This window comes from Arachis duranensis, chromosome 9, assembly GCF_000817695.3.
Source record: "Arachis duranensis cultivar V14167 chromosome 9, aradu.V14167.gnm2.J7QH, whole genome shotgun sequence".
NCBI lineage: Eukaryota > Viridiplantae > Streptophyta > Magnoliopsida > Fabales > Fabaceae > Arachis > Arachis duranensis.
Genome location: NC_029780.3, coordinates 108,279,550 through 108,303,229, shown reverse-complemented (window position 1 = coordinate 108,303,229; position 23,680 = coordinate 108,279,550). Strand labels below are relative to the sequence as shown.

The 23,680-nt window shown below is 34.0% G+C and overlaps 4 protein-coding genes across 5 annotated transcripts; 3 read left to right on the top strand and 1 right to left on the bottom strand.

Annotated features, from left to right (window-relative positions):
• Positions 1-1,194: 1,194 nt before the first annotated feature.
• Positions 1,195-8,641, top strand: LOC107466830 (probable polygalacturonase). The gene is made up of 8 exons (XM_052254711.1): positions 1,195-1,394; positions 2,308-2,487; positions 6,834-6,880; positions 6,960-7,271; positions 7,343-7,463; positions 7,544-7,718; positions 7,805-7,875; positions 7,953-8,641. Exons 3-8 carry the CDS (start codon positions 6,854-6,856, stop codon positions 8,639-8,641), a joined length of 1,395 nt encoding a protein of 464 aa, XP_052110671.1. The 5' UTR covers positions 1,195-1,394; positions 2,308-2,487; positions 6,834-6,853.
• Positions 8,642-9,133: 492 nt separating this feature from the next.
• LOC107466826 (heat shock protein 83) lies at positions 9,134-11,560 on the top strand. The gene is made up of 4 exons (XM_016085834.3): positions 9,134-9,327; positions 9,405-9,546; positions 9,640-9,920; positions 10,013-11,560. The coding sequence occupies exons 1-4, from the start codon at positions 9,184-9,186 to the stop codon at positions 11,558-11,560; spliced, it is 2,115 nt and encodes a 704-aa protein (XP_015941320.1). The 5' UTR covers positions 9,134-9,183.
• A 1,391-nt stretch (positions 11,561-12,951) lies between these two features.
• Positions 12,952-14,600, top strand: LOC110275325 (uncharacterized). The gene is made up of 4 exons (XM_052254380.1): positions 12,952-12,966; positions 13,060-13,174; positions 13,519-13,703; positions 13,815-14,600. The coding sequence occupies exons 1-4, from the start codon at positions 12,952-12,954 to the stop codon at positions 14,598-14,600; spliced, it is 1,101 nt and encodes a 366-aa protein (XP_052110340.1).
• Positions 14,601-15,323: 723 nt separating this feature from the next.
• On the bottom strand, positions 15,324-19,443 carry LOC107466842 (protein REVEILLE 6). 2 transcript variants are annotated; one of them, XM_016085851.3, is made up of 8 exons: positions 19,179-19,443; positions 18,165-18,222; positions 17,374-17,497; positions 17,129-17,299; positions 16,905-17,006; positions 16,429-16,538; positions 16,152-16,211; positions 15,324-15,806 (listed from the first exon to the last, which is right to left on the bottom strand). In XM_016085851.3, the coding sequence occupies exons 1-8, from the start codon at positions 19,388-19,390 to the stop codon at positions 15,789-15,791; spliced, it is 855 nt and encodes a 284-aa protein (XP_015941337.1). In that variant the 5' UTR covers positions 19,391-19,443; the 3' UTR covers positions 15,324-15,788. The 2 variants fall into 2 exon arrangements, with proteins under 2 accessions (XP_015941337.1, XP_015941336.1); XM_016085850.3 differs by having other exon boundaries at positions 15,324-15,811; positions 19,179-19,440.
• Between the last annotated feature and the right edge of the window lie 4,237 nt (positions 19,444-23,680).

Here is a 23,680-nt window from a genome sequence, read left to right as displayed (position 1 = left end):
GGATTTTTAACTATAGAAGTACTTATTTTAAAGTTGTAGCGTTTGGATAAATAACTCAAAAAATACAATTTTTTTGACATAAGAGAATGGATATTAAATTTTTTTAAATTGTTTAGACTCATAATTTAAACCGGTCTCTTTCAAGAATTTTATTTTTAAATTTGCCCAACCAACTTTGTTAAAATGTGTTCCAGGTCTATTTCGAGCCACCATCTCTTCTTTACATATTTTCATGAATATAACAGTATTTCGTTCATTCCAATCAGCTTTAAATTTTCTTCCGGACTTGCCACTTTCATGAATTTGTTGGGGAAGAACATAAAAAAAAAGAAAATTATAAAACTAATTATAAAAATAAAAGCAAGTTGTATAAAAATAAAATTAAAACAGAGATTTCATAGCATACAAAATATTCAATACAAATTTAATAACAAAAATAGAATGATAAAATGATAAAAAAAAATACCTGAAAGGAATATATGCTGGTTCCGATGGTGGTGGAAGGCCAACACTTCCAGTAGATGGAACATTACGTGTGAGGATGATGGTGGAAGGCCGGTGCTTCTAGAAGATGGAACCTTGCGTGAAAATGGTGGTGAAGGGCCAGTATTTCCAGCAGAAATAGGAAATATTTTTTCACAGAATCAAGAACGAAAGTAAATTTTTTTGTTTTGAAATCAATTTTTTTTTTCACGGAAGTGATAAAATGACTTATCAAAAAGGAGAAAGTCATATATTTCTACTTCTTCCAAAAGCTATAAATTAACTTTTCGGAAAGTTAAAAGCTCTTCTTAAAAATAGTGTCAAACACACTTATCGTAACTTTTCATAATTCAAAAGTCAAAAAAAATAACTTTTGTGCGTTCCCAAACGGGCTCATTGTAACTTTCTAAGAAGTTATTTAAGTACTTATAAAGAAGTTAAAAAAATGACTTCTCTCATTATAAAAATTTTTTTTATCACATTTCTTTTAAAATAAATATTTTTAGAACTAAAAAACCAAATACAAAATAATTTATTCATATAAGTTACTTTTAATATAAATATTTAGTGTTTAAAGTATTTTTTAAAAGAAACTTAATTAAACTGTTTATCCAAACTAGGCCTTAATGTCTGATGTTGACTTTTTAACAAATAATAATAATAATAATAATAAAGGGGCCTTGTTTGAAGAACATAACAACGTCGTTTTCTTCGAATCCTCAAAGGAAAGAAGAAGAGCTAGGATTCAACAACGATGAGTCCATGCATCCCAGAGTTCAAGATCTTCACGATTTCGATCTCCTGCACATAGTAAGGAGTTGCTATGCGGACATGAAGAGAGGACAGTTCTGCAAACTTCCTCAACAAATGAAAATTCAGGCCAAAGATTTCGGGGTTACGTTTAATATGAGGTACGTTCTTGATATTATTTTGTGAATTAGTGTTTGGGAATCTTAGTCTTTCTATTTATGGTGTTGGGCTGTCACATGTTCAGGATGGATGTGATTTTTTTTCGTTGGGTCGAAGCCTGGAGGAACACAACAAGATACTGAAAATTGCAAGGATTAGGAGAAAAATTACAAACTTAAAAGTAAGATTGAAGGATAGTGAATAAAAGCTTAAGGTTGTCGCTACTTTAGGGATAGTTGGGTAGATTGGTTTTATATTTTTGTTGCTGCGGAATCCATATAAGTTAAGGCAATCATATGGAGTGCACCTACATTTCTAATGATTAGTTAGGCTATTTTAGAAGATTGTTGTGTTGGATTGGTAAATTTTTAGGTAAATTTGAGATCTTACAATAGTTTCATGATGTATTGTTTGTGTCACTGTTTGAAGTTATGAATGAAATTGATGTTAACATTTCCAAATTTAAATCAAAATCTCAATATAATAATATGTAAGCATGAGAATTATGAATCTAGTAATGACCCACTGGTCAATTTCAATTAAAAACAACTTAAAATTTCACAATTCAACACATAGTTTAAACAAATCTAAACCCAAACCATAATTTACACTGGTCCATGCCACTTAAACAAAAAACACAATTCAACACGACCAAAGATAGTTAAAGATACTTAAACACCTAAAATCAAATAACAGTAATCGAAACGTTGGACAAAATATTATTTCCTATTGAGTAACCAAATGATAACCAAAATAACATAACAAACAAAATCTAGAGATGTCTCCAAACTCTAAAAGGTAATTTTGCCATTAGATTGATCTTTGGTGGAAAAATATGTGGTGCACCAGTCTGGATCACAAAAAAAAAAGCTTTTTTTTTCAGTTAGTTGACTTAATAATTGTTTCTTCTTGTAGGATCCTGTTGCTGCTACACTTTTGTTTTTAGTCAATGGATAGCTTGAAGGTGTTTTAGGGTTGGGCTGAGCTGCTATAGCACCTAATTTCTTGGATTGAATTGATGCATTATTGGGCTGAATTGCTAGAGTGTTGGCCTCTACTGCTGCATTAAGCCAGTTTTTTGTTGTCATTGGTTAAGTAAGTTGTGAGAAGACTTTATTTCTCTTGTTCTCTTTCTTAACTATTTGAGTAGGTGAGAATGATGCCTTTCTCTCTCTTTTAGAAGTTTTGGTAGTTTGTTGTTGTGTTGAGATTTGGGCTTATCAAGGTCATCAAATTTACAGAATCAAAATTAAATACATAAGCAAAAGGTGAAATATATACATATAAGCAAAGTAAACACTAGAAGATAGGCACATACATTATCTTTAGACTTTATGCAGTCCCTCTTATTGTGTCTTACAGCATTACAGTTAGAGCATTTTTAAATTTGACCCCTCTTTGATAAGTGATTTTGGCTTTTGCTCTCTCTTCTTCTATGACCTTGCTTTTTCTTCTTCTATGGTCTATGACTTGATTTCCTATACAGAAGTGGTATGACATCATCATATTGGGTTCTCTTCTATAGACCTAGTCCATTTAAAGAGTGTCTCACTTCTTAGTAAGAGTGTATCACTTCCTATTAGCATTTTAAGTAAACATCCTTCTTGTAGTAGTCATCCACATAGAATTTCAAGTCCAATCCATTGAAGTTAATGTAACGAATGACATAAGGACATGGAATTTTACTCATTTGTCACTTCATGCAAGAACATTCGGAGGCAACAAGATCTACAACAAATTTATCTAATCCACACATGATCTCATATTTATTAGCAGCTGACCAGTATGACCTCCAAACCCTAGCTATTCTTGCCCTTTTCTCTAGCTTCTTTTTAATTATAGGCATTATACTTTTTTGGTAATGCTGAATTTTATTCTTATTGACAGTTTATCTAGTCATGAGATACATTCTAATGTCCTCTAACATAGTTACAGTAGACTTCTCTTTAGTCTCTATTATCACAACATTAAAACTTTCACTCATGTTATTAATAAGGGTATCACATTTTGAATGAAATGTAAATCTAGATCAGGGCTAAAACCTAATTTAAATGCTGTTTAAATGTCGAAATGCACGAAAACTTTGTAAAAAAATTCTTCCTTTCTTTTCGGGATCGGAACTAACAAGAATGGTTGGGAATCTCATTAACCGCTCTCATCATTTTGTTCTCCCACTCTCTCTAATGTGTTACTTTTGTACATTTTTACATTCTGTTCTTCAACTCCAAATCAAAATTTTTTTTCTTGAAATTGTTATACAAATGTCTCATGTAAAATTTGTTATCGACCCCTAATATGACATCTTCAAATGCTGGTAACAAAACCTATGAAACGGATGTGAGCAAGCATTTGGAAACAGATAAATCATTGTAATTAGTTTGAAACTTTATTAGTTATGAAAGCACAACAAAAATATATTAAATTAAGTTGAACATTTTAAAAATATAAACTAATAATTTTTAAATAATAATTGAACTTTTTATATCACGAACATTTAAAGTATGTATCATCAACTATATTTTTTATTTATTTATAAAACAAAATATGCGACGATTGGTTTAAATTAGCCTTTGTCTCTTCCATTAAATGTATTGATCGACTAAATCCTCAAAGTGATCCCTCAGATTCATCGCTTTCATTATTTTAGTTTCTCGAATTTAAAATTATCTATACTGGTCCTTGAGATTTAGTCTTGGACACCATATTGCTCGATGAATCTTTTTTAGTAATAAATCAGCGAACTAAATGTTGAATTGGCTCTGACTTATCACGCTGGACGCATGGCTAAGCAATGTTGTTTCATTTGCCACTTAAACAAAATAAAAACGAAAAGAAGAAGAATTTATCTGATATGCAAATCGTTATATCTCTCTTTATTTTTCAAAACGACTTTATTTTTACCTTATTTAAGAGCTAAAACGAAAAAATGCTATTTAGCTATATGTCTAACATGGCAAGTCAGAGCTAGCTTAGTATTCTATTGGTTGACTCAACGTTAAAAAGGATTCAGAGACTAAAATCAGTATAATAAATTTTAAATACGAAGAACTAAAATAATAAAAGTCGTGAATTTCAAGTATCACTATGAGAATTTAATCGTATTGATTAGGTTTGATTAATTAGGGAATAAAACCCAAAATAGCCCTTGACAATTATCTCGAAAGACAACGAGGCCCTTAACAAAAAAAATCCAACCCGACCCCTGACAATTACCTCGAAAGGACAACGAGGCCCCTGTGCCAAAAAAATTCATGTTATTTTTTTGGCACAGGGGCTAATCAGTCTCAAAAAAAATATCAGGGGCTGTATTAGGTGTTTTTTTTTTGGAAACTTCATTGTCCTTTTGAGGTAATTGTTAGGAGTCGGATGGGGTATTCATTCTTAATTAGGAGATTAACAGAATGAAGGTAACATTAGATGGATAACATTAATTTATATATTTTAATACATCATTCCAAAAAAGAGAAAAATATTAATTTATATATCTTATATCTGAGTCAATTCTAACTGCAATTAACAATATTCCTTTTAAAAATAAGTCTTAAAACAAGAAATATTCATTAACAACAATAAATGAATTTTATTTTCATACTTGATTGTATACTAAAAATATAAACCTTTTTTGTATATAAATAATTTTTATAATGATCTAAAAACATGGTCAAAAAAGGGTTAAGTTCCTCCTAGAGATATTGGGTAAAAGGATGGAACCCAAAAGAACACCTTGAAGAGTTGAATTTCTCTTCCGTGGGAATTATATTAGTGAAAGTGAATTGGTTGGATTTGGAGTGTAAATGTGTCATCTAGTTAAAAAAAAATCAAACTAGATGTCCCTTCACTCATGTCACATACCATGAGCTTTAGTTTAACTTGTAAAAATCAACTTCTTACCTTTCCAGTTGATAAGACTTGAGGTGACACGAATACCTAAAGATATTTTGAAAAAAGCAGTAAATCAAATATCAGATTAAAAATCATTGGACAATAAATTTCTTCTTCATCATGGTTTTACACTATAAAAGGACCTCAAGCCATCTCTTCAAATCATCGTCTTTTTCTTCACAGACCTTCAACCAGACTTTCACCTTCACTTTCACTACTTTTCACTTTCACATTCACCTTCTTCTAGATCTAATAAGCTAAAAAATCCATCTTTTCCTCTACCCAAATTTCCTTTCATTGTTCTTCATTTCATTCACTACCTTCACGAGTAAAAACTGACGTTATAGTGTCCCACCAAAACACTCGACAACCATTAACCAACCCCTGTCCACTTTAAACAAAGCTCATTCATCCTCTTATGACATTAGTGGAGGTCTCAACACTTGTTTTTCACCTCTATTTCTCATCATTAATTCTTGTATTGCTTATTTGCCATTAATAGAAGTATTTTTCTTCACAAATTTATTTACCCCAAATATCTTATCTTAACCATTATTTTTTACTTAATTTATTTTTCACGAAACTCACTCGAATCAATACTATTTAAGACTTTATGAATAGATGAAACAAATATATTATGTAAATACATAATAATTAATTTAGTAATTGATTTTAAAATATAAATAGAATTGTTTTTGGAGTAAAATGATGCCGACTTGTAGTAACTTGTAAGTACCACCTTAAGGCAGATTGACGTTTTCCTTCCTCCTATATCCCTAATTCAATGTCGTGTAACACCAAAAAAAAAATCTGTAGATACATGTGATAAAAATGTTATTGAAAAAACGTTATAGGAATTATAAATAAATAGTTACTTTTAAATATTAAATTTTGTATTTTTTCCAAATATATTAAAACATAGTAAGTAATATATTTAGTGTCACAGCTTGTTGTCACTCATGTTTATCTGATTGACGGATAATAATATATTTTTTGAAAGAAAACATTCATAAACAACTAGTTTTGACAACACATCTATCTTATTTTTGCATAGTATCGTGCATAATTATTCAAACTAATTATTCTTGTGTTGATGACAATAGAATGACTAGGTTTATGCATGTTTGATAGACAATTAATTAAGTCTATAAAAAATTAAATTTTGGTACATGAAATATTAATCATTATATATGTCTGAAAATCAGTTATATTTTCTTCATAGCAAATACTAAAAATATTTGATATAATGAACAATGTAATTATTTCACGCACAAAAACGATATTTGCTATTGACCATAATTACTAATATTTTGTACCGTAAGCTTTTCAGACGAATATATCTGCTAACTGAAAAATTCAATTCTATATTTCTATATATAGTTTAAACTTGAAAGCTCATACTAAATAGTTAACGAATCTAAAAATTAATTCATTTAATTGTGATTTCATTCCATAATCACCCTCCAAGAATATTTTCATCCCATTTCCGTTACATACATACTTATTACACACTCTCTCTTTCTGTATATATATATGTCTCTCTCTGATGGTGATCGCAGCACCATCCATAACATACACCATGAAGCACTCTCCAAAACCTTGCTACGTACGTCGCTAACACTTCCTTTTCACCCTCTCAGTGTTTCTGTTTCAGGATATTGATTGATGATTGTATGCTTGTTCAGGTGATTGGTGTGATATCCGTGGTTGTGATACTGGGATCAGTAGCAGAATGCAGAAGATTTAACGGCATTGAATATCCTGCAATCAACTGCAGAAAGCACAGTGCGGTATTGACTGATTTTGGTGGCGTTGGTGATGGAAAAACTTCCAACACAAAGGCATTTAAATATGCAATAAGCAACCTGAGCCACTATGCATCTGATGGTGGTGCACAGCTTGTTGTGCCACCTGGCAAATGGCTCACTGGAAGCTTTAATCTCACAAGCTATTTCACTCTCTTTCTCCAAAAGGGTGCTCTCATTCTTGCATCTCAGGTATATATAAATACATATACATGGCCATTTAATTTTTATGTTCATAATATATGAATGATGCATATTGACAGGATGAATCAGAATGGCCTCCACTTCCTGTTCTACCGTCTTATGGAAGGGGAAGAGATGCTCCTGATGGAAGATTTAGCAGCCTCATTTTTGGAACTAACCTCACTGATGTTGTGATCACCGGTAACTATAAAAAATAATTATATATATTTAGTTGATCATTTTGAAGTCTACAAATTTGTAACTGTCTATGTATTTATAAGGTGCTAATGGCACAATTGACGGGCAAGGGTCATATTGGTGGACCAAGTTCAAACAGAACCAAACCAAACTGACTAGACCATACTTGATAGAGATCATGTACTCTAATCAAATCCAGATTTCAAATCTCACTCTGCTCAATTCTCCATCCTGGTTTGTTCATCCGATATACAGCAGGTTTGATAATTATCCTTGATATACGTACTGTGTATGTTTTCACTCTCAATTTGTGAGCACAAGTTTCATATGATATATGTTTCCAGTAATATAATAATTCAAGGGCTTACGATTGTTGCACCAGTTGACTCTCCCAACACAGATGGAATAAACCCAGGTAATGTTAATGTTTGAAGTTGCAGGTGGTATTTATATTGAGGAATAGTAGGAGTGAAGTGCATTGTTTGTTGACAGATTCATGCAGAAACACTAGGATTGAAGACTGCTACATTGTATCGGGAGATGACTGCATTGCAGTGAAGAGTGGGTGGGATGAATACGGAATCAAATTCGGGAAGCCAACGGAACACGTGATCATCAGGAGACTGACATGCATATCCCCCGACAGCGCCATGATTGCATTAGGCAGTGAAATGTCCGGTGGCATCCGAGATATGAGGGCTGAAGACATCACGGCCATCAACACGCAATCGGCGGTTAGAATCAAGACAGCAATTGGCAGAGGAGGGTATGTTAAGGACATATTTGTCAAGGGAGCTCAATTGCACACCATGAAGTATGTCTTCTGGATCACCGGTTCATATGGCTCGCATCCTGATAATGGTTTTGATCCAAACGCGCTTCCTCAAATCACTGGGATAAACTACAGAGACTTCACTGCTGACAATGTCACATACTCAGCAAGACTCGAAGGCATCTCCAAGGACCCCTTTAGTGGAATATGCATTTCAAATGTCGATATTCGACTCAGTCAAGAGAAGAAGAAGCTTCAATGGAATTGCACGGATGTCTCTGGAGTTACAAAAAATGTCACTCCTCAGCCTTGTGATTTGCTTCCTCTCAAGACAGAAGCCCATGACTGTCCTTATCCAACTGACAAACTCCCCATTGATAGACTTCAACTCCAGACTTGTTCACTTTAAATTTTCTCCTTTTTAATTTTAATAAATAAATAAATAATACAAATCTTGCAACTCCTTTTTTCTTCTTCTTCCCACTCAATGGCATGGTTTAAGTTTAATTATTCTGTTTGAGAACAACAAGAAGGTCTCTATACATGTTACTTGTGTTAGTTATTTTATAGAATCACTAATTTATATACTTCTAATCATAACCAATTTTTCATTCTCAAATCTAAAAGCTTAAAATTAAAAATAAGAAATAAAAGAGCTCCGAACAAAAACCGTTACAACTTACAAGGAGGAACAGGCTCGAGATGGAAAGTCCAGCGATTTGCTGACATGGCAACAACAGAACCCCTAAACGGCAGCGTTTGGCAGCTCCCGCCTTTTTTCCATTGGGTCGAGAGAAAGGTAGAAGAGTCGAGAACCTCTGTAACTGTTGGTTCCTCTCCTCATTTAAATTCCCTTCTTCTCCCTTCATTCTTCATCAGAACAAAGAAAGAAAAAGAAAAAGTACCTGTGCTAGTTTTGCGAGATTCAACCTTAGCGTTCTTCTTCGTGGTATGGCAATGGCGGATGTTCAGATGGGTGAAGTCGAGACCTTTGCATTTCAGGCTGAGATCAACCAGCTTCTCAGCCTCATCATCAACACCTTCTACTCCAACAAGGAGATCTTCCTTCGCGAACTCATCAGCAATGCCTCTGACGTACGTATTTTCCTCCGTTTTCACATGCTCTCTTTCTATTGAATTTTGGATTCTGACTTGTGCATTGTTATATTCAGGCATTGGATAAGATTCGATTCGAGAGCCTCACGGACAAGACCAAGCTGGACGCCAAGCCTGAGCTTTTCATCAGGCTCGTCCCTGACAAGACCAACAAGACCCTCTCCATTATCGACAGCGGCATTGGAATGACCAAAGCAGGTGATAATGCAACTGTTTAAAGATATCCTTTTTTTTTTCAAACTTGCTATTTTATGCTCATATGATTCTTGTTTCTGTGCGTGGTTTTTTTAGATTTGGTGAACAATTTGGGCACCATTGCGAGGTCCGGGACGAAGGAATTCATGGAGGCGCTGCAGGCAGGTGCTGATGTCAGCATGATTGGCCAATTCGGTGTTGGTTTCTACTCTGCTTACTTGGTTGCAGAGAAGGTGATTGTCACCACCAAGCACAACGACGATGAGCAATACATTTGGGAATCTCAGGCCGGTGGATCATTCACTGTTACTAGGGATGTCAATGGTGAACCACTTGGAAGGGGTACTAAGATTACCTTGTTCCTCAAGGAAGACCAGGTAACCACAAATAGAGTACATTTGTCAATTGATTCATAACATGGTTGAATTGTAGAACTATATGAATGATGAATGATTGATTTTATGACCAGTTGGAATATTTGGAGGAGAGGAGGATTAAGGATCTTGTGAGGAAACACTCGGAGTTCATTAGCTACCCTATCTACCTTTGGACTGAGAAGACAACTGAGAAGGAGATCAGCGACGATGAAGATGACGAGCCTAAGAAGGTGGAGGAAGGAGACGTTGAGGAAGTTGATGAAGAGAAGGAGAAGGACTCCAAGAAGAAGAAGAAGATCAAGGAAGTCTCCCACGAGTGGCAACTCATTAACAAGCAGAAACCTATTTGGCTCCGAAAGCCTGAGGAGATTACCAAGGAGGAGTATGCTTCCTTCTACAAGAGCCTCACCAACGACTGGGAAGACCATTTAGCTGTGAAGCATTTCTCAGTGGAGGGTCAGCTTGAGTTTAAGGCCATTCTATTTGTTCCAAGAAGGGCACCTTTTGATCTGTTTGACACAAGGAAGAAGATGAACAATATGAAGCTCTATGTGAGGAGGGTGTTCATCACGGACAACTGTGAGGAGCTCATCCCTGAGTACCTTGGATTTGTCAAGGGTGTTGTTGACTCTGATGACTTGCCCCTCAACATCTCTCGTGAGATGCTGCAGCAGAACAAAATCTTGAAGGTGATCAGGAAGAATCTAGTGAAGAAGTGCATTGAGATGTTCAATGAAATCGCAGAGAACAAGGAAGACTACAACAGGTTCTATGATGCTTTCTCCAAGAACTTGAAGTTGGGTATCCATGAGGATAGCCAGAACAGAGCCAAGCTGGCTGATTTGCTTAGGTACCATTCTACTAAGAGTGGAGATGAGATGACAAGCTTGAAGGATTATGTTACGAGAATGAAGGAAGGTCAGAAGGAGATTTACTACATCACTGGAGAGAGCAAGAAGGCTGTTGAGAACTCCCCGTTCTTGGAGAGGCTAAAGAAGAAGGGGTATGAGGTTCTGTTCATGGTGGATGCCATTGACGAGTATGCTGTTGGACAATTGAAGGAGTACGACGGGAAGAAGATGGTGTCTGCTACAAAGGAAGGATTGAAGCTTGATGATGACAGCGAGGAAGAGAAGAAGAAAAAAGAGGAGAAGAAGAAGTCGTTTGAGGAGCTCTGCAAGGTGATGAAGGAGATGTTGGGGGACAAAGTAGAGAAGGTGGTTGTCTCAGATAGGATTGTGGAGTCGCCATGCTGTGTGGTGACAGGTGAATATGGTTGGAGTGCAAACATGGAGAGGATCATGAAGGCTCAGGCACTGAGGGATAACAACATGAGTGGGTACATGTCCAGCAAGAAGACCATGGAGATCAATCCCGACAATGGAATCATGGAAGAGCTGAGGAAGAGGGCTGAAGCTGACAAGAACGACAAATCAGTGAAGGACCTCGTGTTGCTTCTGTTTGAGACAGCACTCTTGACTTCTGGCTTCAGCCTTGATGATCCCAACATTTTCGCTGCCAGAATCCACAGGATGCTCAAGCTGGGTCTCAGTATTGATGAGGACACTGGTGTGGACGAAGAAATGCCGGCATTGGACGACGAGGGTGCTGAGGAGAGCAAGATGGAGGAAGTGGACTAAGCGCAATATTTTCTAAACGGCGGTGGATGTACATTTCATATTTTTGCTTTTGTAGTTATCAACTATCCATTCCTCGCTGGATGAAGGATATCTTTTGACACGAAAATAAAATAATAAAAAATAAAAAAATGGATGAACATCTTTATTAAATTCTGACCAACATGTAACTAACAAAAAATATGAGTCATTAAATGAAATTTTATACTAATCTCATACTATTAAAATCATTATTAATAATTATTTGATAGCTACAAATCACAAAAGTTACTAATTTTCTAGCACTCTTCTAAAAAAAATTATAAATAATTGTTCATAATTTAATTACCTATTGAATTAAAATTTCTTCAAATTATTAAGTAAAAATCCATGCTTCTTGCTGATACTACATATGCTAGTGAGAGTAATAGTTGCTGTATAGCGGGTCTTCACTCCGCACTTTCACTCATGCTGTTTTTGTTTTACGTATTTCCTCTCTCTACTGCCTTTCTTCCTACCCAAGTTTCTTCCTCTCTCTTTCTTGTTATTCCAATTTCCAAAACCATATTTTCACGCTAAACCTCCGCATCAGTTAGTAGAACGAAGATATACCTGCCGCTCCGTTCCCTTCACGAGTGAGATTAACCGATTTCTTGATTTCTTTAGCTGCATTGTTGTGTAGTGTGTATCCACGTCTTTTCGCTTCGGCAACCTACGCTAGCTAGATTCTTTCTTTCTCTAATCTCTAGAAGGAAAAAGAAAACAGATTTCAATTTTGAGTCAATGACTCGTTGACGTTGGCCGAATATTTTCCCCAAAAATGAGCGAAGAAAGTGGTACTGCGGTATTCTCGGCGTCTTCTCCCTCTGAAAGGTACACTTTTTTGCTCTCTATTCTTATGTGTTGTCTCAACGTGAATGGTGTTCTTTTGATTTGGCATGCAGGCGCTCGAAAATTTCATATTCAAGAGAGTTTCTTCTCTCCTTAGCCAAAGCGGATGGTACGGTAAAATTGCCAAGGGAGGTTAAGCTCTCATCTCCACGGTAAAAAAAAAATTAGATAAAGAAGGGAAAAAACTTTTCTGCTTTTATGTTTTGAAAGATTACTCTGACGCCTTCCGTTGATTGCTTGATTTGTGTGTATTTATTGAACAGTTTTTTAGAAGATGCATCGGGTCTTCTATCGCCGCCTTTCTGTGTTCCTGGTATTTTGATGCTTATATCATATTATTATGGATGATTGTTGCAATACTGTGGTTTTACATTGACAAGATCGGCTTCGTAAATTTATGTTTTGATACAAATTCTGGATGTCATGAACGTCTGACCCTAAGTTACTCTCAACATTCTGGATAAAGCTAATCATCTACTGCATCGGAATAATGAACCCTATCGGCCTCCTTGCATCTACAAGGTATGGTTTCAGCTATAGTATTTTTTTTTTTCGTGCTCAGAAAATTAATTTGTCTGCGAGGAATTTATTTAATGCGTGGAAACTTCTTTGTTTCTTCTTTGTTTTTTCAGGCATTCCCTCCTTCAAGTAGCGATGGTAAGGACTTGCTTAATAGTGATACACCCGGATCTGCTGAGAGCACAAATCAAGATAAAGCAAAAGCAGAAGGCGAAAGATGGAGAAAAGGTACAATCCTGTCATTTGGTGCTTCATTGCAGTCGTCATAGGTTGTCAAGTTGCTGATTCTGATAAGCTTTACACATGTTGATAAGATACACACGACAAAACTTGTTATGGAACTGTGTATTATACAAGGTGCATGCTATGGTGCCTATATATATTTGCCTAACTTAATAAAATGAGATAAAATTTAATATTTAAATTAAAAAATATAAAAGTAAACAATTTTTTAATATTTAAAACTTACCATAAAAGGTAACTTTGACAATTTCGGCACCAAAGTTACAGGCACCATAGAATTGGCCATTATACAATATATATGCAATACCTGAAGATGAATTAAAATGCAGTTACAGTCAGACTGCCAAAGGAGGAAATTTGGTATTCAAGCAAAAACACTGATTCTGAAGAATATTCAGGCACAACTCTGGTGTCTCCAGCAACCAGACACTTGAATGTTTCACAAAGAGAAAGTCTGATTCAACCATCCAAAGTACCAAAGGCTACCAAAGGTTGTTGTCTCCAGCACCACCAGGTGAGTTTGTTCCACAAGTCCATGAACCATATACATACAACTCTGAACGTTCTATCCATGTTGGATGATAGTATGCACTTTATGGACTTTGAAACACATTCAAAATTTCAGATGGTGAATCCACCAGGAACTCCTCTTGTCATGGAACCGCTACAGGGAAGCAAACCACCAAATTTCTTAAGCCAGGAGAACTGTGGGAATAACCAAAAGAATCATGGTGAAGTGGAATATGAAACCCTTATCCAGGAGATGAAACTAAGTAATATACCAGTTTGTGTCCATGTTTCTCCACCAGCAATCGAAATATGTGATCTCTCAGAGTCGGACACTTCTACTTCTCCTGTAGAAGGTGACAAACAGTCAAGTTCTTACAGCAGCAGCATAGATGGAAGATCAAATTCTAGCTTTGAACTTTGTTTGCCTGATGAGGAGAGTTTGATTTGCTTTGATGGACCATTCTTGATGTCTGATGTGGAAAAATTGACAATGGTTGATGATTCAATGTCTAGTAGCGCCCCAAGCTCACCTCGCGATATGATTGAGAAGCTAGTAGAATCTTTACTCAATGATGAAAGCTGTCCTGCACCACATCTGAACGATCGTATAGTGCATCATGGAGCTGGATTGGAAGGCTTTGGTTATCTTCCGCATGCACAGCATTCTTACACAGAGTTCTGTTCCAATCAACTGAATCTGCAAAGGGATGAACAAATGCATAGTAGTTTCCATAAAAACTCCATCTATTCAGCAATGTCTTCTTCTGCAGCATCTCACTCTCACCCATCCAGCACAGCTTGTCAACCCTTTGCTCTATCTCACGATGAGCTGAGAAGAGTTCATGATCAGCTGAAAAGGGCTGATAATCGAATTGGTCAATTAAGCTCCAGCAGAAGATAAATACAGGAAAACGTCAACTCAGCACCTAAAGTGTATCACATGTTGCAATGACACCACTTCAGAACCTGAACTCAATGCAGAGCTGTACCTTGGGAGTTTTTTGTAGGAAGTTTTGATTTCAGTTGCTGATTTTTTTTCCATTCATGGTTAGATTCTCATAGTGATAGCAACATCAATCATGAATTTGCACACAAGGCAGTGGCACCCGTACTTCAAATTTCGTGAATGACAAGTAGCCAGATATGTTGTCCAAACTGGAACCAAAAGGACAATTGTCCGCTTGAATGTTTCACATTTTTCAGTCAAATACTAATAGTTGCGAAATCTATATACAGTAGCTAGCATCAGAAAAAGTTTACGCAATAAATGGGTACACGTATATTTAGCTGCTTGAAATACCGTATTACATCAAAGGGAATGTTTACTAGTGATCACAGATAATGGCACAGCAGCTAAAGAATAAAGTGGTAACTTTAGCAGAACTATGCAGTTGCCTTTCATCAAACTTGGCATTCTGTTTGATTTGATCACCAGTCAGGATAAGATATAGTTCGATTGAAGTTTTCGAAAAGTCGACACTTAAAATTTTGGTTTTATTCCTTGATTTTGCTACCTTTTCCTTAAACATATTAAGCTCAAGGGAAATGTACATGGTTGATGAACCAATTGAGATTAGGTCATAAATAAATAGTAAGTATATTTGATTCTATTTGAAAACATTGATTTCAAGTAAACCAGGCCCGATGGCCTTCCATTATTTATAAACCAGATCAAAAATTTTATACTGTCAATGTCTATACTTTTGTGCTGCCTAAAAACTGCCTTGCTAGTTGCTAGATATTAAACCAAAAAGTCTGAAACACATATTCGGTCCTGTACATACATACACAGAACTAGGAAAGCTATACATAGGGGCTTTATTGTATTCTTTTCTAACAAGTTGATTGATATATACATGATCTAAATGAATGCGGGGAATTGAAACCCTTGCTTAGTCTGGAACCTCTCAGCTTGCTGCCCTTCCGTGGCATCTTCATCTCATCACGCAAAATCCTAATCAATGACAACATCTAATTTGTGAAAAATGAAGTCATTTTCTGCCTCTGCTGCATCTAAGTAGCTGTCTTCAACTGCCCACCAGTCATAGGTCTATCTGCATTGATGTAGCTGTCTGTTTCAAGTTCCACCTCATACGAGGCAAGCAACCTTCTCTGCATGAACATATATGAATCTCATTATCATTCCTTCTATCCTTGAGCATACAATTTAATGTCGACCATAGTAGTCAGTTCAAGTTTCTACAGAGATGAGAATTTCAATATGTATGTGATGCTTTTGTAGGAATGTGGCACGACTTAGACAGTTTCAAATAAATGAGGAACATCAGCATACCACTTCAAGCTATGTATCCTCAGGAAATAAATTCATTATAAAGATCAAGCACTTAGATGCCAAAATATAACAGTGGGGTGAGCCTCAAGCAGGAAATATTCTGCTCATCATTACATATTTAGTTATAGCAATATAAAGATCAATGACACAAATACTTACATGATCCTCAAAATCTGGGCTCCTTAAATTGATAGACAGATTTCTCATCAGCAGTAGCACCTAAACAGAGTATGATTTGGTAAGTACTTCTCTAACATAAATTTATAACGTCACATTTCTAATATTCGTCCAAAGTCAATATTTCAAAGCCTTTGTAGAAATAAAGTTTCAATATCTTAACTCCATTTAAGGAGTAGGAATTATTTGTTTGAAGCAAATGGAAATGGACTGTCAAAAGAAATTATTCATTGGACAGTAAGAACACAGGCAAACATACCGTTTCAACATCTATAGGATCCATCCTTTTTAGTTTCTGTAGATGCCCAGTTATGCTTGGGTCAAATACACTGCCAATGAACCGGTACACTTGAGTGAAATCCGGAAGAACTGAATGAAAGGGGAAAACGTTAGATTGACAATTGAAACAACAATAAATATTAAACAAATTGTAACATAGCCTGATTATGTGTGTATTTTTACCATCGATCATGAAAGGCCAAGTTTGGTTTGGCACTCATGATAGTATCTAATCAATGGTGAAAAATCTACACATGCCCAGGTCATACGACACTGTCACATTAGAGGATACATCTCCCCATAATTACTTCTTATGCCAAATATTCTTTAGTTATAAAGCACAATGTGTACAGACTATGCTTATAACAGCAATATACAACCTTGTCATGCATACAGTATAATGTGATGTAACAATCAAAAACGAAAAAATAGAAAATTAAATATTTAAAGGCTTGCCTCTCAAAGGATGGCTATTATTCCCTTGAACATTAGATTCACCAGGTGCTTGTGCTCTGGGAGTGCTTTCGCTGCTACTACAACAGTTATTTACTTTTTGCCCTAAATACATGATATTGCAAACACAAGAAATTAGTCAATAACTTTAACAAATCACATAAACAACTTCCATTAACTATTTGTCATGTATTTTTCCAAGTATAGAAAGTCGCAGCTTTTAATACCATGCAATACATTGGTTTTTTGCTGCAGGGTGTTGTTTGACCAGGAAGACACCGCAGTGCTAACAATAGGTGTTTTAAGCATTGCTGAAGAATCAGGCTGCAGGACATGTCCACATTCAAGCAAAGCAGATGAAGACTGAAATGATCCAGATACTTGCGCGAGTACTGGTGCTGCGATATATCACTTATAATTATTAGATAAAACTGAATTGTGTTTCCAAAAAGTGTATGGCAAAGATTACAACCATTTTTAGAAGCTTTCTGAGGATATGGATGAGCGGCTTTTCGTTTTGGTCTGGGTGGAGGAAGATGTTCACTTGTCCCGCTCTTCTGAACTTTTAGAAAGTATTTCTGTGCATGGCTACGTATCTGCAAACTCAGTAAAAAATAATTTTCAGAACTTAAATGGGAATAGAGGCATCTGACATCTGTTATCTGTAAGTCAATTTAATAAGATACACACCAACTCTTATAAAATTTCAGATACTTTCAGATCTGTCAATCCATCAACTCTAAAAGATATTCTTTTAACCTATTTCTTACACATAAATTCCATATACAGTCATATCCATCAATTCATTGAATCTGCAACTTTCTATAGTTCAAATTTCAATACATTTTAATCCTTCTATAGCAGGCACATAGAACTCACATAATACATCAATTAATCTACAGTTGATGCTCTTCAAACTTTCAGCAAATGATCAGCACGTTGATATGCTAAATGGTTTCACAACTTTTGTCTCTCACTCTCACCGCAGAAGAAAATTTTAATGAACAGAGGTTTCACAGAAACGCCTACCAGCACAGGCGCATCAAAAGTCAGTGAGAATGACATGGGAATCCAAGGAGATCATGACCTAGTAACACACAACGACCAAAAGGAGAGGGAGTGCAGAAAAGGAAAAAGAAAGTTACATAATTTCATTCTGGACATCCTCTAATTCCTCAAGCAAGTGGCAAAAGCTATAATCTAACGATCAATTTAGGGAAACAGCATATTTCCCTTCCAGTCTAAAATTGCATCTGAAATTACCTGGATAACTGTCTTCGATCCAACAAATGCTTCAATCTTTTTCCAGTCACGGTCAAACCTAAATACAGAATAAAAAGAACAAGCATCATCAGATGATGTAAAATGGTAGCAGCAGGACGAGAAAAAAATAAAAAAATAAATATAAAAAACGAACAGAGATAGGAACTACAAATTAACTTGCATTTGAATGATAAATTTAATTTAGTGAGTTTAATAGTCTGTATCAAGTTTTTAACATAAATATGATTCTTCAGTACTGATTAAAATTAAAATTTAACGCTTCATTTTGCTACTAATTTCGTACTGAATTAGTTCTTTTTATGTGCTTCTCCCACATGAATTTACTCTAGTTGACAAGTGAATTAAAACCTATATTTAAATGCGACTTTAGTACATAAAGGCTAAAGCTATTGCCTATTGTTCCTAATTCCCATTCTCTCGCTGGACAAGTGACAATACAACTCTGCTCTATCCCAGCTACATCATTTGCCCAGTTGATATCTAATCTTCAATTCGTTCGTTCATACAAGATTATCAGACTAAAAAATAATTTCAGCATCTGATGAAAATATTTTGATGCTATAAAGTAACTAGCGAACAAAGGTTTTCTTCCTTCCCAATAGGAGTGAAAAAAGAAATCCACAAAATTGAAAGAACTCATTACACTTAGAAACGGATAACAAAGTAAAAGCAGCCACAGAATCCAGCAACACACAACCATTCACAGTGAGAAGCGCTAGCTTGGCTATCATTTTTTTTTTTTATCTTACATTGTCAATTCATCACTACTCCAGGTAGAATTTGAAATTTACCCCTCCCAACATCTTCAAACTCACCAAATTCACCATAGATCCCAAGATTTTAAAATTCAAACCTTCACAATCACATGTAATTGTACCAATTCCTCAGAAGCAATTCTCCACAAATGCATGTCACATTTGAACTTCATAATTCACACATTACATCATATTTCAGAATAAATAAATTGGAAAGATAAAAAGATTGAGACTTTACAGTTGAAGAGCTTCGAGGAACTTGTCGTGCTCGGGTTCGGTCCAGCTCTCTCTAGATTTAGTTATAGTGTATGGCTTCCGCGTCTTCTTGGCGGGGTCCTCCGCCGAGTTGGCGGTGGACGTCCCCGGGGTTGCGGCCAACGGAACGAGGCTGGGGAGCGCACTGGGATCGAGGTAGAATCCCTCTGAGGGGTTCGGGTTCTTCGATACCATTTCTGTGAGTTTTAAGCAGAGAGAGAGAGATGCGGCTGTTATAGCTGCGAGTAACAGAAATTTATAGGGAATTGATTCGAGGTTGTTTCTTCATACAGTTCGCTTTCAGTTAGGTGCATGACCAAGACCAATGCCTGTTCACCACGTCATCATTTAAAATCTTATAGAGACACAGATTGAGCAGTTTACATTTTACAATGCACTTAATTAAGCCAAACACTAATTAATCAGTATTCTTTTCTCAGTTTTGTGCATATTTTTATTGTTTATGACTTGTTAATAAAGAACCATAAAGTTGTAGCAGTTCATTTATAAAGTATTTTGTTAACATTTTTGTATGATTAATTAATTATAGTCCACTACTTTGGTTTGGAATGGGGATTGGGGAAAGAGGAAAAGTCGAAAATATATATCAAAAGTGAAAAGCACAAGAAATTTCAGGAGGTAGTTGTTCGCAATACATGGTCATGGTGTGTCCCAATTCCTCTCAGCCCATGTGCTCATTTATTATTGTTATGCCTCTCGAACTACTTTGCGCTTTGCTTTGGTTGTCTACAGAACTAGAGCTCGGCTTATAGAGTTGGTGAAAACTTGGATTTAACAGAACAAGCAAGAAGAGAAAAGTGGCATTGGATTTCGATGGTTAAGAACTAAGACGGTTATACACTTATACGTGTCAGTGAAAGGGTGTGTTGGGTCCAAAGAAGATGGGCCCACAAACCATGCAGTCCAGAAGATATCCAACAAGATATTTTGTGGTAGGCCCACGATTGTACGGTATGGACCAAAGCCCCTTTGCTTGGATTTCCCTTTCCATCTTTGTGTCATACCGCATAACCATCAGACATCTGTTGTAGAAATAGATCTTTTCAATTTTTTTAACAATTTAGTGGATAAAGTATAATTTTTTATTTTTTATTTTTTTAAATATATATTTTTTAATTTCACTTATAAAATTAATGATTTATCACATTTTACATTTTTAATTGTTAAAAAATTGAAATGATTTATTTTCATTTGTTATTACTGCACTTTCATATCTTTATTGGTGGTGTAAAAAAGGGCAATTGCATTTCAATTATTGATATTGTGTGTAAGTAATAAACGGTAATTGCTACAGTGTTTAAAGTTTAATGTTTATTACTTTAATTTGTTTAAAAAAACTAAAATTAATATTTAACTAGTGTATGTTCCGTGTCTTACACGGGATAATATATAAAATTATATAAAAATTTTTATTAAAATTTAAATAAAAATATATATAGTAATTATTATTATAAATATTTTACAATTTAAAAATATTAAAAATAATTAATATTTATTTTAATCAATTTAAATTTATTGAATGGTCATTTCATTTGTTTGCTTAAACAAGTATTTGGAGTTTGAATCTCGCCTTGTGTGTATCACAATCCATTAGTTAGCGACAGACCCTTAATAAATAGAATATCAATATATGGTGGATTAATTCTCGACTTGCCAAGTCAGAAAATCCATAAAAAAAAATTGTATTTGTCTTTAAAATAGATTAGTTTTTCATTAATAGAAATACTTATGAATTTTTGTCTTTATTAAAATTTACTTGGGACAAATTTATTTATTGCTATAGTATTCATTCTTGAAATCAAAACAATATGATCAACATTGTTACTTGTTAAAACTTCACATTTTATGAAATAATTTTTAAATTTTCAAATTCATAAACTTATGTCATTACAAAAGTAATTAGATCGATTAATATTTTTTGGTAATATGGTGTATCGAAACACCATCGTTGAGTATTAGTTAGTTTAAAAAGAAACCGATAACAACTTTTGTTATTCAATATATAATTTATTCTATTAAAAAATAAATTAATATTTTCTAAACTTGTAAATACATTTTCTTTTAATTTCTTACACTATTTTATTTGACCATATTTACCATTAAAAAATAGTAAATGACCATACTATCTTACAATATATATAATGTAAAAAGTAATTTCTTATCTTAAAATTAATTTTGGTTAGTGAGATAAAATTTAAAATATTTTTTTATTTTCTTACTCAAATTTAAATTTAAATTTAGAATTGATTAACAACTCATCTTTTTTAATTTCAATAAAAAATAAATTAGTTAGATGCAAAATATTCATCATTTAATAATTTTAATTATTTAAATTTTAATTACCAAAAATTGAATTAAAAATTAATTATAAACTTAATAATCGATAATATATATATTGTATTAGTATGTAAATAATAATATCCAATGTACTAACTATTTATTTTTTTGACAGAATTAATGTATAATTTATTGAGGATTGATTTATTATCCAAAAATTTTTTCATAAACTTTGTAATATATGAAGATAGTGATCTTATTTTTTATTATTATTTCAGAAATTTTTCATAATTTTTTAATTATGTAATTAACTTAATTCATAACCTTTATTATTGTTTTTATACGAAAAAATATCAATTTATATTATTTACATATTTTTTAACTATTAATAAATAAATAAATATTTGCACTATTATACTTATTGTTCTAGATAATGACTTAAATAACTTATTTTGTATGTTAAATAATATTTTATATGTTAAATTTATTAAATATTAAGATGAAAAAATTGTTCAATAAATTATATAAAAATAATAATAATAATATATTTGTCTAACTTAATTTAACTTTCTTATAGACAATTCTTAATCTATTTTATATTCATCTACATTAAAAAAAATGAAGGATATACAATCTTTAACACGGTGTTCTTTTAGGTATTTAGAAATCTAGAACAAAAAAAAGTCTTGAAAAACCAAATAGCCACCTAACTTTCCTTATCCTCAATTCTTGTGACCTCACTCCCAAAAACCCAGAAGAATAGAATATTGCTTGACTTGCTTTCGAATGCAGTAGAGAAGAACATGCAACGTCTATCTCGTCGCCGTTATTCCACCTGCCCAGTCACTACCGTTGTCGTGTCTGCTCTGCCGCCGTGTGCGTTGCTATGCGTCATCCAATTTAATGAATTTAATTAGAATAAATAATAAATTATTTATTTTATTTTAGACTTCATAAATGAGAAAACCAATTCACTGATACAATAAATTACAATTAACGTAGTCCAATTAATTAAGTAATATAAATTATAATAAATTATATTAATATTTAAATATCTAATCAAATCAATTAGTTGATATAATTAAGTCATTGTAATAAATTGTATTGAATGAGTTAAAATAATTAGATCGGGAAACACTCTATGGAGCATGCTACGTCAGCTCTATCATTAACACTACAAAAAATTTTGGTAAAAACGGCGGTTTTTTTGGGTATTTACGGCGGTTTGAACCGCCATTATTACCAAGAATGGCGGTTTTGTAAAACGACGTAATTCTGGACGCCATTCTGGTTATTACGGCGATTTTTTAAAAACCGCCACAATTTCCTTGGTTAAAAACAGCGGTTTTTGAATAGGTTAAAACGGCGGTTCAAACCGCCGTTATTTCCAGGGGTTAAAACGGCGGTTTCTGATAGGTTAAAACGGCGGTTCAAACCGCCGTTATTTCCAAGGTTAAAACGGCGGTTTTTGATAGGTTAAAACGGCGGTTTGAACCGCCATTATTACCTTGACAGAATGACGTTTTGGTTGATTAAAACGGCATTTTTAAACCGCCATTTTTACCCTGACAGTAGCGTTTTGGTTGGTTAAAATGGCATTTTGAACCGCCGTTTTACCCTGACAGTAACATTTTTTATTGTTTAAAAAAGTAGTTTTTACCGATGTTTTTATCGCGTTAAATAAATAATTTTGTGATTAAAATTTCACAATAACAAAAAATCATAATCCATAAATGAAATATTATAACTCATAAACAAAGTATTAATATAATATATAATTTTTTATTATTGAAAATCAAAAGTAATAACTAATATATAATTTTTTATTATTGGAAATCAAAAGTAATAACTCCTATACAAAAATTTGTCTTACTAAACTTACCAAAATACAAGCATTGTAATAAGCACTAATTAGTCAAATCTACCATCCAGTTCCCCAAACTATCTTAATATCTAATAATGTATTTAAACTATCTAATAAGTGCTATTTTTACTACTTCAAAACTATCTAATAAGTGCTGTTTTTACTACTTCAAATATATATCCTCTTAAGTATGGTCTCCTACTTCAAATAAGACATTTATTACATGCATCTCTTGAAGGTGTGGCAGCTTGACAGGTTCTGGAGGGAGTTTTCATTGAAGATTTTGTGCACTCAGAATTCTGTTGATCATTTTGTTTTTGGGC

What these genes read in the sequence shown, in the direction of transcription:
- LOC107466830 (XM_052254711.1), top strand. Translation starts at nt 6,854, where the DNA reads ATGAAGCACTCTCCAAAACCTTGCTAC. An exon ending in CTCTCATTCTTGCATCTCAG is followed by an intron (nt 7,272 to 7,342) that starts GTATATATAAAT and finishes GCATATTGACAG; the next exon opens with GATGAATCAGAATGGCCTCC. An exon ending in CACAGATGGAATAAACCCAG is followed by an intron (nt 7,876 to 7,952) that starts GTAATGTTAATG and finishes GTTTGTTGACAG; the next exon opens with ATTCATGCAGAAACACTAGG.
- LOC107466826 (XM_016085834.3), top strand. Translation starts at nt 9,184, where the DNA reads ATGGCAATGGCGGATGTTCAGATGGGTGAAGTCGAGACCTTTGCATTT. An exon ending in TCATCAGCAATGCCTCTGAC is followed by an intron (nt 9,328 to 9,404) that starts GTACGTATTTTC and finishes TGTTATATTCAG; the next exon opens with GCATTGGATAAGATTCGATT. An exon ending in CATTGGAATGACCAAAGCAG is followed by an intron (nt 9,547 to 9,639) that starts GTGATAATGCAA and finishes TGGTTTTTTTAG; the next exon opens with ATTTGGTGAACAATTTGGGC.
- LOC110275325 (XM_052254380.1), top strand. An exon ending in AGGCGAAAGATGGAGAAAAG is followed by an intron (nt 13,175 to 13,518) that starts GTACAATCCTGT and finishes ATTAAAATGCAG; the next exon opens with TTACAGTCAGACTGCCAAAG. An exon ending in GTTGTCTCCAGCACCACCAG is followed by an intron (nt 13,704 to 13,814) that starts GTGAGTTTGTTC and finishes TCAAAATTTCAG; the next exon opens with ATGGTGAATCCACCAGGAAC.
- LOC107466842 (XM_016085850.3), bottom strand. Translation starts at nt 19,390, where the DNA reads ATGGTATCGAAGAACCCGAACCCCTCAGAGGGATTCTACCTCGATCCC. An exon ending in TTCCTCGAAGCTCTTCAACT is followed by an intron (nt 18,223 to 19,178) that starts GTAAAGTCTCAA and finishes TTCTGTATTTAG; the next exon opens with GTTTGACCGTGACTGGAAAA. An exon ending in GATCGAAGACAGTTATCCAG is followed by an intron (nt 17,498 to 18,164) that starts GTAATTTCAGAT and finishes CTGAGTTTGCAG; the next exon opens with ATACGTAGCCATGCACAGAA.